The sequence below is a fragment of the Scophthalmus maximus genome, chromosome 8 (assembly GCF_022379125.1).
Source record: "Scophthalmus maximus strain ysfricsl-2021 chromosome 8, ASM2237912v1, whole genome shotgun sequence".
In the NCBI taxonomy this organism is placed as follows: domain Eukaryota; kingdom Metazoa; phylum Chordata; class Actinopteri; order Pleuronectiformes; family Scophthalmidae; genus Scophthalmus; species Scophthalmus maximus.
The window spans coordinates 13370994-13388891 of NC_061522.1; the positions used below are offsets into that span (position 1 = coordinate 13370994).

At 43.8% G+C, this 17898-nt stretch overlaps 1 protein-coding gene across 1 annotated transcript; it reads right to left on the reverse strand.

The window, feature by feature from the left end:
* Nucleotides 1-13945: 13945 nt before the first annotated feature.
* On the reverse strand, nt 13946-15048 carry dand5 (DAN domain family, member 5). Its single transcript, XM_035638021.2, has 2 exons — nt 14581-15048; nt 13946-14239 (listed from the first exon to the last, which is right to left on the reverse strand). Exons 1-2 carry the CDS (start codon nt 15046-15048, stop codon nt 13946-13948), a joined length of 762 nt encoding a protein of 253 aa, XP_035493914.2.
* Between the last annotated feature and the right edge of the window lie 2850 nt (nt 15049-17898).

Sequence of the window (17898 nt, forward strand, 5' to 3'; positions counted from 1 at the left end):
GTCGATCTCAGCTAAATGCTTGACCACTTGCTGGAAGGAGACCCAGGACATTAGCAACGCGAGCGTCAGAGAGAGACTCATGCTTACAGACAACTGTGTCTCGTCACACACATGCACACACTGAGGACTCTACTGTATTCTGCCATAGTTTACTTTAATGATTGTATGAAATGTATATATGTGAGAATGCATTAAAACATTCGGCTTTAAAGTTTGCATTTGATCTCAACGTTTCAGCACTTTTCAAAGTGTATATATGTGAATATGATTTCTTTTTAAAAAGCGTAACATGTTTTTGGCTTTGACATATTTATTGATTAATAAACTCAAGAACAAAAGAACTGGCTGAGCGCACAATGCATACATGCATTTTCTGCAAGAGCATTCTGTGTTTGTTTTGGTTAAACTTACACCAGAGAGACTCAAATCCAAGAGCTAACTTTAAAATTGGCTTTGGATTCCCACCGATGGTTAATGTTTTCATTCTGGCATCTCTCTTTGATTCTGCTAATGTTTGTGTGTGTGTGTGTGTGTGTGTGTGTGTGTGTGTGTGTGTGTGTGTGTAAAATAATTAACAGTGAGTGCAGAAGTAACCTGCAATTCGCAATCAGAAATATACACAACTGACAAGTTCAGCAGAGAGCAATACGAGGGGTCAGAGCCACAGCAACTATGATATAATAATAATCTGAGTGAGTGTGTTTGTGTGTTTGTGTGTTTTGTGTTAAAGTAATATAGTACATAATAGTCAAATGGTTCCTTCACCTCAATGTTGTATTTGCAGAAAATGAAGTGACACTTCTGTGGCCTGCATGGCTTTAGCAGTCACCACACAGTGCAATTCAGCGTCCACTGATATGAAATGAATGGGAGCTGCAGTAAAATCCCTAATTTTGGATCTCAAATCTTTCCTCACATAAACACAGAAATTATTTGCAAACAGGCTGATTAAAAATAGCTCATTCCTACATTGTGCAATAACTGACATCCTCCATGGCTGCAGGCATTATGTTTTCAGGTTTTCCATCCCTTCCGTTCAAAAACACGCTGAAGAAATTACGAAAGATTTGGCACAAAGTTTCACTTGGGCTGTGGTCAAAAAGTCTTTTTTGCTTAAGAATGTTCCAGAGTGGGGGAAATTACCTGGAAGTATTTAAGTTGCGGCTATGTTAAGAAATGATTGAAGTCCCTAAATGCTAAGAAATGGGGCTTTAATGCTTTATTTCTTATCTCCTTTAGCTTAGGGTACATCGAACCATCCCTTACGAAATTAAGGGGATAATGCCACCCCACTATTCCTTGTGGCAGGGATGCACCATTTCATGTCAATAACATCTACCGTCACATAATTACACAGCTTAGTCTAAGTGCAGTGGGATGCTGTCAGCATCGTGGGTGTCTTTTCACAAATCCAATTCAATTCCCCTTCAAATCTTTCCTTGAAATCAGCATGTTTTGCAATGGGGTCAAGGAAAAGTGGTTAGGAAAGGACACATGTTTGACTCTACCACAGGCCGAGACTCAAGGATGAAGTGATTACATTTTGGTCAAAGGTCAAGGTCACTGTGACCTAATGTCTGTCCCATTCTTGTAAACTCATCATATCGGGAAATGCACGAAGGGAATTTAAATGACATCTGGCACAAACGTCCACTTGGACTTGTAGACCTCTTCAGGACCTATCAAAGACATGATAACTGTACTTCACATGCCCTCATGTGTACACTACATCCATGCAATCCTATGGATAGGGCCTCTAGTGGCCTCTAGTGGTTCATGTATGATGTTACTATGAAGCTACACGTTGTATGGCCCCTGTACACAGCTGTGTCCAAAATCCATGAGACAAACTAGTATGAAAACAATATAAAAATATCTACATACATTTTACATTTTTATTTAAACAATAAATTAATGAAACTGCAATTTTGGAAAGACATTAAATTAAAAAAAGACTTCAAAGTGTTTATTTTAGAATTTAAAAAATTCTACGCCCTTTTTTAAATTTGTTCCACCATCCATCTACAATTAATATATATTTTTGTGACATGCATAGAAGAACCAGTATGTTTTATAATTAGGGCAAAATGAAACATTTTGAAAACATACTACATTAGATGGATTACATGCAGAGCTATATACTCTGACCAACACCATTTCAATTTAATTTATTTACTATGTAATGAAAACAAATGCTCGTCCCATATGGACTCACCATGTACCACCAACAGCATTACTGCACTTAAACTCTAAAAAACCAACAAACTTCCAAACTAAGTTCTACCAAACTCACGTATTTATAATCATCTCTTAAGAAAGTATCACCCTAAATCAAGATATAATGATCAACAAGATATGAAAAAGACTCAACATTGCAACTGTTTTTATGACAAAGTATGTCCCTAATTGAAGTAAAAAAAACATCAACAGAATACCTTGAATCCCTAAAAAAAATTCAGACAATGTTTTTCAAAGCAATTGCTCCAAATGCAGAATTACAGCCAGAGTTTATTTTTCTGACATCAGAGAAATATTATTTTTGCTCTCTGTAAACACCAAAGAGCCAACCAAGGATTTACCATACACTACCAAATACTAAGGAAATAAACAGAAGCACCTTCATTAAAATTTTTGCAAATGTTCATATAAACTTGTATTTTCCTTAGAATCGGTGCCATCTGTCCTATGTCCATTGAGCTCGCTGTCCCTCTTGTCTGCTCTTCCAAACGCTTTGTGTGACCTTTTCCAAGCGAAAAGGAATGTGGATCATCTCAGGCTTTGCCAAAGTTACCCTCAGCCCCCCCCCCCCCTAAAAAAAGATAAGAAAACTCCGCTTTACATAAATGAGCCAGGAAAAAAATGTAATTATGTATAATAATTATCCAAAAACAAAATGTTGGCTTAGACTTAAAACTTTCCTAAAATGAGGCAAAGTCTGTTTTCTGGGTGAGATGTGAGCGAAGTTCAGGCCAACAAGAGGAAACAGAGGATTTTAGAGGCTTTTGAAATAAGCCTCTCACAAGTTGTGCAGTTGCAGTATAGATGTGCAGTGCTGTGCACATACCCCAGCAGCATGAAACACCCTACAGAGCTCAGGTCATATCATTTGCCTTCCTCCCCAAAGACAATCCCTCCACAGGCCCCAGAGCATGAGTTTAATAGTTATTCTTACTAGCCCATACAACTGCTGGGAGCCCGCAAAATAAAATTGCTGTTTTTCTGTTGATCTGTTTACGCTCGCCTGAGGAACTTTACCACCGAAGGGGCCAAGACTACAGAGCAAAAAAAAACAACCTTTCACTCTCTCCCTCCCTCTCGAACTGCCAAAGTGGACTTATTATGTTACTGATGGCAGAATTCCCAGTGTGGAATTAGGACTTTGAGCTCCGATAACGTTCCTGAATCCCAGCACGGCGCTGCTTTTACTGGTGGTGGTCACACACTGCTTTCTGTCTTGCCCTGAGCCAAACCAGCCGAGGAATTAGTCACTAATAGGGGGACAAATTCAGGCTGCTACTGTTTCCCATACTGATGAAGAAAGAACATAATTGTACAATGATCTTTGTGATGATGTGGGGGTTTCAGAAACGCTTCAACAGTAGGAGAATGTCTTTTGAATATATCTCTCTGTAGCTTTGAGGATGTGATCATGAGAATTTTCCCACTTTTGTCACTCCTCACACCGCCTCCTACACCCGAAGTGACACCAGCTTTCAGGTACCTCCTCATCTAGGTACGTCCAGCCCCTCTGCGCCTCCTGCTTCTCATCATTAGCGGTGCAGCCTCCGTGTCCTTGTGTTGCCATAGTAAAAACAATAAGTAAAACAATAGAGTGCAAATTTTCCAATCTCCTTAATGTTCGCTAATCTACTGAGCGTGGCGGGGATATTAAGCAGATTGCTGAGCATTACGTTTTACCATTAGAGACACAGCCACCAGCTATTTCAGCACTTCTTTTCCTCGAAAGCCCCCCAAAAATCAGATTTGATCATTATTTCTCCAGTCTGATCCTATCGGCCTGCTGCGTCTTGGGAAGATTATGATCTGGCATGAGGGAGAGAAGTAATCAAATCATGCTGCTGCTTCTTAGTGTGGTTACTGCTGAGTGTGGGAGAAAGTGAGTGGGATTGTGTGACCATGTGTGTGTGCGTGTTTGACAGTGGGATAGAAAGAGAAATGGCATGATAACAAGCCAAGTTAATAAAGGGAAACAATTAGGAAAGAAAAGATTGATATGGCTCACATATTTTAATGCTCTTGTCTGTCTTAATGAAATCCTTTCGACTATATCTGCTTCACACACACACACACACACACACACACACACACACACACACAACGACACGTACACACTCATTATAGTGGTCTCATTGCTTCCCTCAGGCTCTCCTGACAGGTGTGGCTCCCACACACAGACACACATAGATAAACAATCCCAAACACATAAACGCTCTCTCTCTCTCGCTCACACACACACACACACACACACACACACACACACACACACACACACACAAACCAGGCCCTACAGGGCATTTTCCCTATCCTGGGACTGCACAATGGGCACTTTGTACACCCTCCCACCTCCCCGCCCCAGCCCTTACCATCAACCCCCTACCGGCTTCCAACACATCCCTCTTTAAATGGGAGATTATGCAAATGGCTCACACCACCACGGCACCCCACATATAAGTGATGTGCATTCAGTGAAATGTGCAGTCTGTCTATGGGAGCATGTATGGGAGTCAGCACATGAATGTTTCTTCTCACTGGGAAACGGATGTGGTCTAAATACACAGCAGACGTCCCAGGTGTTGGAGGCAGAATATTTCTCTCTGTCAGTCACAGGCTTCAGTGCTTTATTGTTGCCATTTCACGATCCACCTAAAAACTCCTTGTACTTTGAATATGTTTCGAATTCTTTTTTCCTTACACCAGCAAAAAATATTTCCTAAGCTTGCGGGCGGTTGCACGGGGAACTCTGGTCTCACGGCTGAAAAAAAAAAAGAATATCTGATTTGTAGCAGCTGTGAATGGACCGATGGAAGAGCACTAATAATATGTGGCTTGGAACAAATTCACCAAACAATAAGTCAAAAAATGTGCTGCATATCACATGGACTATTAATATCAGCAGAGGAAGAACTATTCAAATCACAAAATTAAGTAAAAAATATATACAGCAGTATAGAAATATGTTTTTCTACATTTAGGAGTTTACTTTGGCAAAAAAAAAACCTTTAAAAGTAAAGTTGTCATCATACAGAAACAAAACGTGCCTGTCAGTGTTATATCAGGGTTGTAGTGGAATCAATTCAACTACTTCATATAGTAGTCTTATGAATCTTTTTAGATTAGTCCGAAAATATAAAAAGAGGTAATTCAAAAAGTATTTTAAAAGTAAGAACTATGGCTAATAATGTGGTAGAGTAAAAGAGTGAATCATTTCCCTGTGAAATAGAGTAACATTTTAAAGTGGATCTACTCATAACCCTTACTTTACTTTATAAAAGCAGCAATAACATTTTTTTTTTATTTGCAAGTAAAAATAGGTAAAAGCACACAAAGAGTATAAGCAGTAATCCATACAAAAATATTAAAATAAAGGTACTAGGTATCCAGAAATATTATTATTATTATATATAACTCATGTATTAATATATCATCAGCACTTTGTGTTTTATCTGGCATGATAGAGCTAATTTGAATATTTATCTATTGGTTGGTTTAAACTCGAGTTTTTGACGAACCCCTTCATATAAATAATCTTCATATGCAAAGTAACTACAGCTCCTAAATCAATGTGTTGGAGTAAAAGTAGCATAAATGCAAATGCTCAGGTAAATATCTCAAAACTACAAGCACTGTTCTTTTCTGCTAAGAAATTAATATATAACTGCCAATAATAGATAACTAATTCAGAAATTTGAGGAGATTTAGGGGGAAACGATCTGACCACCTCACTGGCGAAGCCGAGTTATTATGAGACCTCCAAATGAGAGTCAGATGATTAAAATCCACGCTCACTCCAAACATGAGATCATTTCTTTCAGGTAAAACATGAGACGACCGGCAGTACGACTGAAAGTGTGGCTTAACTCTGAGTCTGCACTTCCGTATAGGGTGCCGATCAAACGAGTGTGTAGACAGAGACGTAGCAGAGATGAACAGGCCCGTGTAAACGCAAGCACACACACACACACACACACACCACAGGCGTGTTACATACAGCAGCTAGGTTCGGGGTCAGGCCGGGACACAGGTTACCACAGGGTTAAAGCCTCGTGCACATGAGAAAAACAGCAGAAACAGATTTAAGAGAGAGGTGGATGCCAAGAGTGCCATCTGTTTTAGTTACCCCCCTTTCCAGTTTTCTCTCCACTCCTCTCCTCTCCTCTCCCATCCCTCCTCGGCCTTCTCCATCTTTGTCTCTCTGCACATTCCCCCGTTCCCTGCTCCCTTTAAAGCCACATACATATTTTGTCAGCAGCTAAATATTACCATTCGTTATTTGTTTTCCACACTGCTCGAGCAACTGATAATAAACGAAGATGGTATGACATACAAGGACGTGTGTGGGGGGTGGGGTTGGGGTGTGTGTGTGTGCGTGTGTGTGTGTGTGTGTGGGTGGGTGTGTGGGTGGGGGGCGGTGGGGGGGGGGGTAAGATAAGTCCAAATCTGGCAACCGTCTCAAGTGTAATGACACCTCCATCTCTATGGAAAACCATCCCCTTTTGTCTTCACTTGCATGGGAGCTCTTTCTTTTTACTGTTTTGTTCCCAGAAAAGCCATGGAACATTTGCCAACATTTTTAAGAGCTGCGAAAAGCAGGATTTTTTTTCTACTGTTTTTTTTTTTAAGTCTTCCACCTCGCAGGTGTTTCTTTTTAAGGCATGCTCGACAATGCCAAGCTCGTCTTGGCTCATCTTGAATGCCGCGGGCCTCGGGGGGGGGGGGGGGGGGGGGGGGGGGGGGGGGAACTAGGTTGGAGAAATCTTATTGATTAGCAGTTGTCGCTTTACCTTTTTCTTTAACTCACTGTGGTTCTCCTTTGCTGCTATCTCCACTCACTTTTTAAGAGTTGACAGGGGGATGAGAGACCTTTGTAGGACAGGCCAAGAATGAAAAGGACAGCAAAACAAATTTAAATGAGAAGCCCCAGCTCTCTCTCTCTCTCTCTCTCTCTCTCTCTCTCTGTCTGTCTGTCTCATGGGAAGTGACTGGACTTGAAGCTGCAGCTTTAAGCGAGACTTTTTTGAATGTTGCGTGAGGAGCGTTTGCATTTGAGTGTGCGTGCGAGCGCATGAAGTTCACGTGTCAGAGACTCTCAAAAAGTCCAACTTGCTGGAGGCCTGAACGAGGGGCTTTTTATTGAGGGGTGTCTGATTTCCCTCAGACCTTCAGGCTGAACACTGGCTTCATAGATGCCGTCAGAACTGATTTATGATGCACGCCTGCATGTAATACATAAATTTAAAAATAAAGCATAATCAACCTTTCCATTCTGATGTGCTCATGTTCGTCTGATTAGTATTCTGTGGGTAATTGACACGATTGCAGCCAAAGCTTGGTTCATTAATGTCAAGACAGATTGCTGCTCGTTAGAGCCACCATGTGGTGCAAACACAAACAGCAGCCATGCTCCTCAAAGTGGCACTGATAACTGTGTAAGCCATGTTCAGTCTTAACAAAATGTAACGTATAAGTTACTGCAATAAGTAATAATAATAACGTGCTATAGCCCGTTAGAGAAACACAAAATGATTCAAGTTTCAGAATCAAAGAGATGAGGGGGGGTTGTAAAATAGACAGGTGGACTGCCAGTTATAGGATCAGTGATACGTCGGCTGGATGGAAAGGAACACAGGGGAAAGAGGGAGGGGAGAGCTCAGAGAGAGGGATGAAAAGAGGGAGCCGGGAACCATCTGTTTTTTAGGGACAAGGAAGATGAAAATGTGAGCGGCAATCTGAGGCAGAACGTTAGTATAGACCGAGGGTGTGAGAAGACCCCGTGTACGGGGGGGGGGGGACTACAAGGGGCACAGGGAGGTAAGGGAGTGAGGGCAGATAAGTGGGAGGCAGACAGATGGAAGACAGGGAGATGAGAGAGGGAGAAAAAGTGATAGAGAGTGAGGAGGCGAGGGGAGCAGAGATTGGGTCTGGCAGCGGTGTGAGCGCACTGGGCACGCTCACATCAGGAGGGGACATGACTCGACATGCCGGCTCAGCCCAGCTGGGTCAACGCTCGGCGCTGCCATGTTGTTTTGGCTCGGCACCCACTCCTCCCACAAACACGCACGCGATACATGCTCAAGCACACAAACCGGCAAACCAATCCCAGTTACCCCCCGACTTGCTCCCTCGGCCTCCCTCTCCCAGTTTCATATATCCAGACACGCACTCACTCACAGGCAAACACACACGAGCTCACACCCAAAATGCCACGGTTTTGGCCAGCGCCGGCCGGGCGGGCGAGGGCCCCGGACTAATGGAAACGCCAAACTCGTTACTCTAACGCTGGGTGACAAGGGCACCTTGGGCTGCAGATGTTCCTGCTGATGACAGATGGAGCCTGGCACTGCCAGGGGACAGTGGGCCAGGCCTGCGCCAGCTCCATGCCACCTGCACCCCTCCTCTGCACCCCTCCACACAAACTCAAACATACACACACTCCCTCGCTTTCTCTCTTGGCCTATCTCTCTTGAACACTGGCTCACTGCCCCCTCCCCATTTGCCCCCACCCCCTATGTGCATGTCTGTCTGTCTCTCTCTCAGCCACTCTTCCTCTTTTCTTTCTCTCACACACACTGGCATGCGGCTCTCCCTTCTCTGCCCACTGTGAGCACGACTGTTTGTGGACAGATATCTATGACACTGGCAAAATGAGCTGGATAAATTGCATCTGTGCTGGTATTGATCCTATGTACAGGCAGGACAGAAGTTAGTGTTTCGTGATGATAATTCACGATGAGGAAATTAACAAACTGCCTCCCGATGAGCGGGGCAGCGAAAAAAGGGAGCAAACAAATGTTTGTCACTCATTCTGTCAGTTATCTGAGGACTGAGAGTAATCCATAGCCGTTCCCACTTTTGCGCAGGGAGTAGATTCCAGATCAGGCTGCGTAATGATACCATTTATCTTCATGGAAGTGGTGACAGGCTCCTGGAGGTGATTCGCCAAGCCTGGCTCAGAGAGACAGTCCACCAGGATAATTTGCTTGATGCCGTTAGTCGCCGGACAGAGAAGTGTGCTCAGCTGTAATTTTGATGATGGTAGAATTCTGCTTTCAACTCACCGTGAAGATCTGTCTTGAACGTCACCAGTGATTCGTCTCAGTGTGTCACTATGCAGGGGACACAGGATTGATGCAGCTTATCTCGGGAAAAGCAGCATAGTTCATTTTACAGCACATTCACTGTACCTCAAAAACATCTCTACACTGGAGCTGCAAATGCTACAGACTCATAACAGGAGAATGGTCCGGAGGGGATGCACACGTGAGAAGAACAAGATGAGGTAAACCCAGGGTTCACATCAAAGTCTTTTTTCCTCACAGAAAATGTGATGAGATTCTGGAAAAGTGTTTGTTCTGCCACGCCAGCCATAAATCCAGACACATCGTCTGTCAGTCTGGGAATCCAAGTGTTGAAAGAACACCAAGACACCAGGGATTCATATGTTTTCCGTATCATAAATTTGGATTTATCTGACCCGGCCCGGTAGCCAAAGCTGTGTCTCCGGCTAAGCCCGGTGTGGTCTTTCCCACTGTTGGAATCTGTGCACTGTGATATTGAACCACTCTGTGATTAACGTGTTTTTTGACATTGAATTCTACCAGACGTCCTGTGAGCGGAAGACAACACTGCGCATGATCACAATCACAGTTTCACGAGGGAGCTCGTGAATCTGTTAGCGCAGAAAAACACTTAGCGGGTTCCAATGGTGCGTTGCAGCTATAGTTTTTTGAAACGTTTTTTCCGTATGATTGCCTTTCCCGTGCTGAAATCCTCTCCTATACACTTTCGGCACTCGTGCATTCCGTCTGCCATCCCCTCCCCCCCTCCCTTTGCCCAGTCCATCCAAAAACCATGTGTGGCACATCATTTCAACTCCCTCCACGCTGAAGAAGGGCCCCTAACAAAACAAAACAATTATCTCTTTCCTCTTTAGGACCTGGCTTGCATCCCCTCTCCCTCTCTAACTCCCCTCTTTCTCCCGCCGGACCCGGCCTTCACTCGTTCCTTCCATAGCTGTCTGTGTGACAGCAAGTTGGACCGAGGGTCTCTGAAGTGTTTCTGGAGTTGAGCGTTGGGCTGATTTTAAGGGGTCCTGTTTCTTTTAATGACCTCCGGAGGAGCAGAGGCGCAGCATGGCTGTGGCATACAGAGGAGGGCGAGGTGCCCATGAGAGAGGGATGGAGGGAAGGCAGGAGAGCAGAAGTAGTGCAACATGTCGCGGTGCGAGGTGCTGGTGTGTGCTGCTGGAGAGGAAGGGGAATGGATTGGGTTGACAACGGGAGGGAGAGCAGGTTTCACCGTGCCAGCTCTTAATTACTATAATTGGAGTCATTAGCTAAGTGAGCATGAGAGACATCACCTGCATGGCATGCAGGACCGCACCTGCCACAGCGACAGTGCTATCATCATCATCATCATCATCATCATCATCACCATCATCACCATCACCACCACACTCCAGCGGAGGGTTTTCTGACAGCTCAACACTCAGCCACACTAATGCTGCCACTCCGAGGCTACAGTCAGTGCAAACAAATACACCGGCACACCGATATAATCATGTATTCATTTGTAATCTGGAGCCAAATTGCCACAGCGGAGAAAAAGAGAGATGAAAATACGAAAAATTAACAAGTCGTTCCTTTGGATGAATCAGGTAGAAAGATAATGTATACAGTTTGTGCTTTTAAGTTTTTGGTTTAGTGAGCTTTTATAGTTTTTACAATAATTCCTGCTGTGTTAAGTCAACAAACATCTAATTCACACAAAGGTAAAACAGCAAACAAAAGAGACATTGACAGTTAAGCAATTTTTTTTTAGAAATCACTAATTTGCCTAAAGATGCCTGTCAATCTGCCACATGACACCACTTCATCATTAAGGAAGAGAACAAGCGACCTCTGCTTGCACGTCTGCGTTATTCCAAACTGAACGTGTGGTAGCAGTGCAAGATACTAGCACCACAGCAGGAACTCCTCCAGTGACAAACTTCGCAGGCTGCACCTTTCTCTGTCCTCCCTCCGCACCCAGCAGACAGCCTGGCAGGCGGGCTGGCAGCCGGGCACGGTGGCGGTAGGCTGGCAGGCTTAGCCCGGGGCACCATCTCCAGCAGCGCCAGCTCTGACCAGCTGCACCAGACCAACACCGCGGAGTGAGCATGTATCAGCGGGGAGGTAAATGTTAGCCGTGGTCCAGACACCCTCACACCTAGAGCCCGACACATACTGGTGGGATTTAGGTGAGAAAACTCTTGTCTGGCCTGTGACTTAACAGGTCCTCACATCATTTCGGAATATTCCTCCTGGCGTATCATCCCGTCGCCATCCTGATTTATATCCAGAGAGATCCCTGTTCATCCCCACTGGCTGATGTCAGATCCTGGAGCCTGATCCGCAGTCAATCAAATCTACCATGACAGTTTAGCCCCTGCAGAGCCCCAAGTGGCCCGAAGAAAATCCTATTTTTTCCTTCCAACTTCCAACACTTCCAACAACGTTCAGCTCGCTAGCTCGCTTAGCACTGTTTGGTCTACCGAGCCACAGCGAGAGACTCAGAACGACGCGCAGCATGGCCGGGATGAGAAGCATCAAAGTGGTTCAGTACAGGGAATATTTGTCCTCTAGCCAATTACCATCAGGCACATAGAACAACAATAAGTGCATCACGTGGTTAATTAACTGTATCTACTGGTCTAAAAAATTAAATAAAACTTGGAGCAAAAGATAGGCCTCAAAGCCTCCATGCATAAGTTTCCCCCTGATACACCTTGATTGAATCGATATCGTTTGAGTCCCCCCTCCGTCACACACACCTCCCATCCACTGCCACGTCTGACAGTTAAAAGGCCTACACACGGAGAGAAAGAGCAGGCAGCTCATTGTGCGTTTTAAATCGCTAACTAGGCCACTTAGCACCCCGTGACGCTGATCTGATCCCTGAGGCGCCAAACTTGGCAGCGGGCCCTCCTCCTTTCGCTCCTTCCTTTCCCCTCGCCATGGGAACCAGGCCATCCTTAATGACGCAGGAGTGCTCCGCCGGATCCCACAATGCAAAGGGGGCTGACATCTGTCTTGCTAAGTGGTGCACTCTCTTGTGCACCTTGTTTGTTCAATCAACAACCGCTCCCTCCTCCCCCACCTCCCCCCACCGCTCCCCTTTTCTTTTTTATCTTTTTTTTTTTTTCAGAAGTAAAGACAAAAGATGGAAGAAGAGGAGTTTGAAAAGAATAGACGGTGAGATAGTGAGACCATGACTCTCACCGTCGTCGTCACACACAACTGTGCGGTGGGGAGATTGTGTAGAAATCACACGCACCATTGTATAATGTTAAAATGGAGGATCGTGTAGTCGTCCATTAGTTATTGATTGATCGGGATCTATATTTTACAAGCAACATCTCTCACTGTGCGAGTTGAACAAGCCGAATTTGATCACTGTTAGCACAGCTGTATGAGCCTGTGGGCCTCTCCACCTTCTGCGTTTTTGTAAAATAAACAAGTGGCTGATTAAAAGTGGCCCTTAATTCCTCATAGTTAAGACATGGGCAAATATTTGTCCCATCAATCTTGGAAAATATAGCCATCAAACCAAGATGTTAATCACATGCAAATGGAATCCATGGGACTCAATGCACCCCCGTAGTGCAATGAACGCTTTCACTATTTCCAAAAGCTCCAGTGAATGCAAATGGCCATCTAAACAGTCATTTTGACAACATGCCAAGGCAACGTAAAGAGCCCCCTTCTTTATGCTCCTCTGGGAATGTATGTAAGGATGTGTGGGATGAGTTCACTTTACCAGGCCCAGGTGCCAGGATATAAATGAATAATAGGTTTTATGGGCCCTAACTGAAAAAAAAGCACATGCGCACATAATCACACATGCCCACTCCCTCAAGTGCATCTGTAGTGAATGATGTTCAAATTCCCACAACTACTCTGAAAAGAGATTGGGCATGAGAATAGGTGGTTCCTATACATAATTCAGGGGTCCATGCTGAAACAATTATGTTTGCTTACTGCTAAGTACCCGTGCTCAATAGCTCGTTTGCTCTCTAGTTTGGTGCTTTCAGATGTAAGTGGTATGTGCTAAAAGTCGGCGGGAACACAGCTTTTTAATAAAATATAGGAGCTGACACTGGAACGCTTGAATACGAGAGAGGGTGGAAAAAACAACAAATGCTCTTCATGTTTGTACTTGAGCTTTGCATGCAAACTAAATTGCACTTGTAAATCTAACAGTGTTGGCAGAAGACCAAAAAGCCATGCCAGGCAAAAAGGGGACGTTCACAAACAGGACATTTTAATGACAGTATTACCGATCACATATATAAAAACATATTTTCAGTTTAGATCAATCTAAACACCGTTTTTGGACATTTACACTGGTCCAGTATGGACAGCTTCATCTGTTGCATGACCATAACAAAGGCCATTTTGTCAGCAATCGGTGGTGGAATATGCCACCAGGATATTTCACTCTGAATATCACGTTCAGACTCAAATGTACAAATAAAATTGATTACATATACAAATATCGATTACGACTAAAAACAATGACTGTTGCCTGGCAGTGATTTGACAGAGGCTAAAGACTTCAGTCGAAGTTCAGTTGCCTCCCTATTCCTCTATTTCAAATGTAACTGAATAATGACAGTATTCAGTAAACAATCATGTCACGTATTTTTGTCTCAACAGCTGTAGAACAGTTACAGCTGCTGCATGGGAGCTGCAGCAGCGTCGACGCTTCTCTCCTCGCTGCCTGTCTCGCATTTGCACTCCTCCACGACCATCACTCGCTTCTGCCGGACCTGGGCCCCACAGCGCAGGGGCACAGTGACAGTCTGGGCTTTGGATGGAGCGCAGCGTGAGCATGGGGCCCGGTGGCGGAGGGCCCCTGTCCCGGTGAACTCCCCCTCCGACGGGACAAACAGGGAGCTGCACTGACCGAAGCACAGCTTGTTGTGCACGGTCACTGTGTCGCATCCGTCTGCTGTCACACGCTGGGAGGAGATGACACAGATTAGATTAAACATCACAGAAACACTGTCAGTGTTTATTCACCTCTCAGCACAGACAATTCAACAGAACGTGTTTCTGTGAATCACTGCTAATCCACCACCAAAGCCGTAATCAGCTGCATGAGAGAACACACACTCTAATTGCCACTGAAAGATCAACATTTGCTGGTATTACTATTTTTTGTTTGGCTGTGTAAAGAATCAGTCATCTTAATATGCTTGTTGATGGACTTTTGTTATATGTGCACAGACCAAATCTATTTGGCAGAGCAAGGAAATTATGTCCTGGCATAACACATGACATCAAAATCTTTGCCTCTTACCTGAGTGAAAGGTAGCGCAGTGCAAGTCTGTTTAGTGTCCTTGAAGTTGACTGGCAGAGACAACTTGTCTCCTTTGTCTATGGCCCTTTGCCACATCTGCAGGCCATGTCTCTTCTTTAGCTCAGTTTCAGTGGGGCTTTTAGGGTGAAGGTAGTGTAGTGGACTCACGGGAGCCTTGGAGGCCGGGGCCGGACCTGGACGCCCCTGAGACAAGAAGGCAGGGAAGGGCAATCTTGAGGGAGCTCTTCTGGGGATCAGCCCCCCCCGGAAGAACCCTGACTGGGCCAGGGCATGACGGTCCAGCTGCACGACCTTGACTATTCCTCGAACAGGTTCATCTGGTCCGCCGCCAGATGACTCAAATTCAACCCTTGACCTTTTCAAAAGTTTGTCAAAAGTGTTCTGAGGAAATGTGAAAGCCACAGCTGACCAGCTTGACCAAAAGATGAGGCTGATGAGGAAAGCCATGGTTTGAAACAAAAACAGATGCTTCTAGAGGTCGATAAGAGAAATAGAATCTATGTAATTAATTCCAAAAACTGACGAAAACAAAAAAAAAAGTTACAGTTGTCGGGTGGTGTGGTTCAAGGTTCCAAATGGCAACCTTGCTGTCAGGACTTGGTCAGTGGGACGGAGGGAGTCTTTTATATAGGTGGTTGCCAGGTCTCGCCTGTGTTTCAACGCAAAGAAGGTGTCACAATTCCCACACCAGACCAGACATCACACCGAGCTTAAAGCTCCGGGTCGTGGATGGTTGCCAGCCTGAGAGATTTCAGTTTCAAGGTGAACGTTAAAAAACGGTCATAAAAAACAAACATCTGAAGGGGTCTCTCTGATCTTTGAGTTTCAACGTGAAGGCTGAGTCCAGATTATTTTTTTCTCTTTTTTCTATCAAATTCAGTTTTTCTTCCGATTTATTTAAGCGAACATCTCAATAGATTAGGAAGCTTACTCTACAGACAAATAATAGAAGAAACCACAGCTACCACCCTTAGTTTTTGGTTTTACAAGTCTCTGGACACTACAGGAGGTATGGATTACATTATATACAGATATTCCCTATTTTATTATTCTGATGACTGAGTGTGGCGTCAGTCAGTTGGTTGAGATCTGGTAACAGTTATATTACATTATATTAACTTGAAACCACAGTTAGCATGCACATATTATTGTTTCAAGTATTCATTATCAGTTGTCATTGCTATTTTAGCATTTTGCATATTAGGAATTGGAGATTATTCCAGCACCATCTTAAAGTCACAAATGGAATTTGTGTCAAAAAGAGATTTGAGCAGTTTAAGGAAGACGGCTGTAGTTAAAATGCAACAATAGATCCCTTCTTTTATTGTAGGTGTTTCTGTGTAACCTTAGGCCGTAAAGCAATAATGAGTTTATGGAGCAGCTCCTCAGCCTCTCCCTCGTCATCCCATCATCACACCATTAGACTTCAGGGTGCTCTGTCACCCGTGACCTGATCAAACACCGGCTGCTGATGGCCTGACTCGCAGACTATGTGTTGTAATAGAGAGGGTGTTGACTTCCTCATTGGTATGGAGAGAAACCTTTTTTTTTTTATTGTGCCTTTTCCATGTCTGTTTCCCGTCCATCACTTAACACTATTGTCTACATTGATGCAAGAATAATAAAGGAAAATAGCCCACGGGGATTTTCCTTTCACCCACACTAACGTGCATGGGACATTCACACAGTGGTTGGTGAGGTGGTGTATACCTTCGCCTTTTTTGAGCCAAAATATTATAATGTAGAATGCGTGAGTATTACTGTGGGAAATCACATTATCTAACTGCAGAATAAACTTTTCCCACTAGAGGGCACAGTTTACAAAGGGTTGTCTCCACACTGCTGCTCTCTCACATACTGTACAAAGACCAATGACAATAACTGTGTTACAATTTAAAACCCGTTCATGTTGCATTCCCACATGTTTTCTCACACACTCTTACTGTACAGGAAATGCTCCCCATTTCTCAACAAGACTGTATTTAAATTGTTGACAGATTTTTCAAATAATTCATTGCAACGCCTCAGTGATTTGGATACACTAATGATACTGCTGCAGAATTAATCAATGGGGTTGTCGGGGCCTTCAGAATTATGATGAATCCTATTAGCAGAAGTGAGTCACTCAATTTGGTCAGTCGCGTCTTCTCTGATAAACTGAAAATTTCCTCCTTTTACCTGCTTTTTTCCCCTCCAGACTATCGACTTTATATTGCTTCCTGCTTCTGCTGCCGATGTGTCCAAGAGAAATGTCAATAAAACCCAATAAAAGTATGTATTGCATGATTGTGTATGAGTTACTGGTCTGGGAACAATTGTGCTGTGTCCAGACTCTTGGGATGGGATCGTTGTGGAGGAAGTGACCCATGTGGAGGGGACCTGAAGGCCGGATGGAGCCTTCGCCTTGGCCCCAAAATGATGACGATCAAACCATAGCTCTTAGTTTGGGACTGTCTCATCGACTGTGTGCTCCCATAAAACATAACTTTATTTGTAATAAACATACACTGGGTGTAATTCTACTTAAAAAAACAAACATGTTCTGTTGGGGAGGATTTCATTTTGCAGTGTGTTTATTACCCACCATTAAATGGGTCATCAGGTAAGTGGCACAACATGTGACAGGAGTTCCTTCTGCTTCAGCAATCAGCAGAGAGCACACATTGAACTTCATCAACCAACCACACACACACACACACACACACACACACACACACACACACACACACACACACACACATACACACACACACACACACACACACACACACACACACACACACACACACACACACACACACATACACACACACACACACACACACACACACAATAAACCCTATATAATGCAGCTGTTCACCTGTTGAAATGTCTTTTACTCAAACTTTAGTAAAGCATTTACTGTAGGTGACCATTAAGATAAACAATTTACAGCTTTCTATTCCCGCAACTCAGCTGTTCATTGACGGCATTTATTATTATCATCCATCACATGCAGCAATTTATGCAAATACTGTGGACTGTCCCGAAACACACAGGCTGTTTGAGGAACTGATGGAAATACAATGAGCATTGCAAAATCAGTGAAATCAGTTTGTGTGATCAAAAACTAATGAACTCTTGAGGTATTTAAAACCACAGATATGTTCTCATTCATGTAATGAATTCACTTGCTCACCCTCACCCAGCATGTGCACATAAAATACTTGGTATGTATCTAAAAGAATAAATAAATATAAAAATAAAAAACAACTGACAGCCCAGAACCAAGAAAGACTATCCTATACTTTACGGACA

Bases quoted from the DNA above. Each gene is read 5' to 3' on its own strand.
- dand5 (XM_035638021.2), bottom strand. From the start codon at position 15,048: ATGGCTTTCCTCATCAGCCTCATCTTTTGGTCAAGCTGGTCAGCTGTG. The intron at 14,240-14,580 runs GTAAGAGGCAAA...ATCTCCTCCCAG, and splicing joins CTGCGCTACCTTTCACTCAG to CGTGTGACAGCAGACGGATG.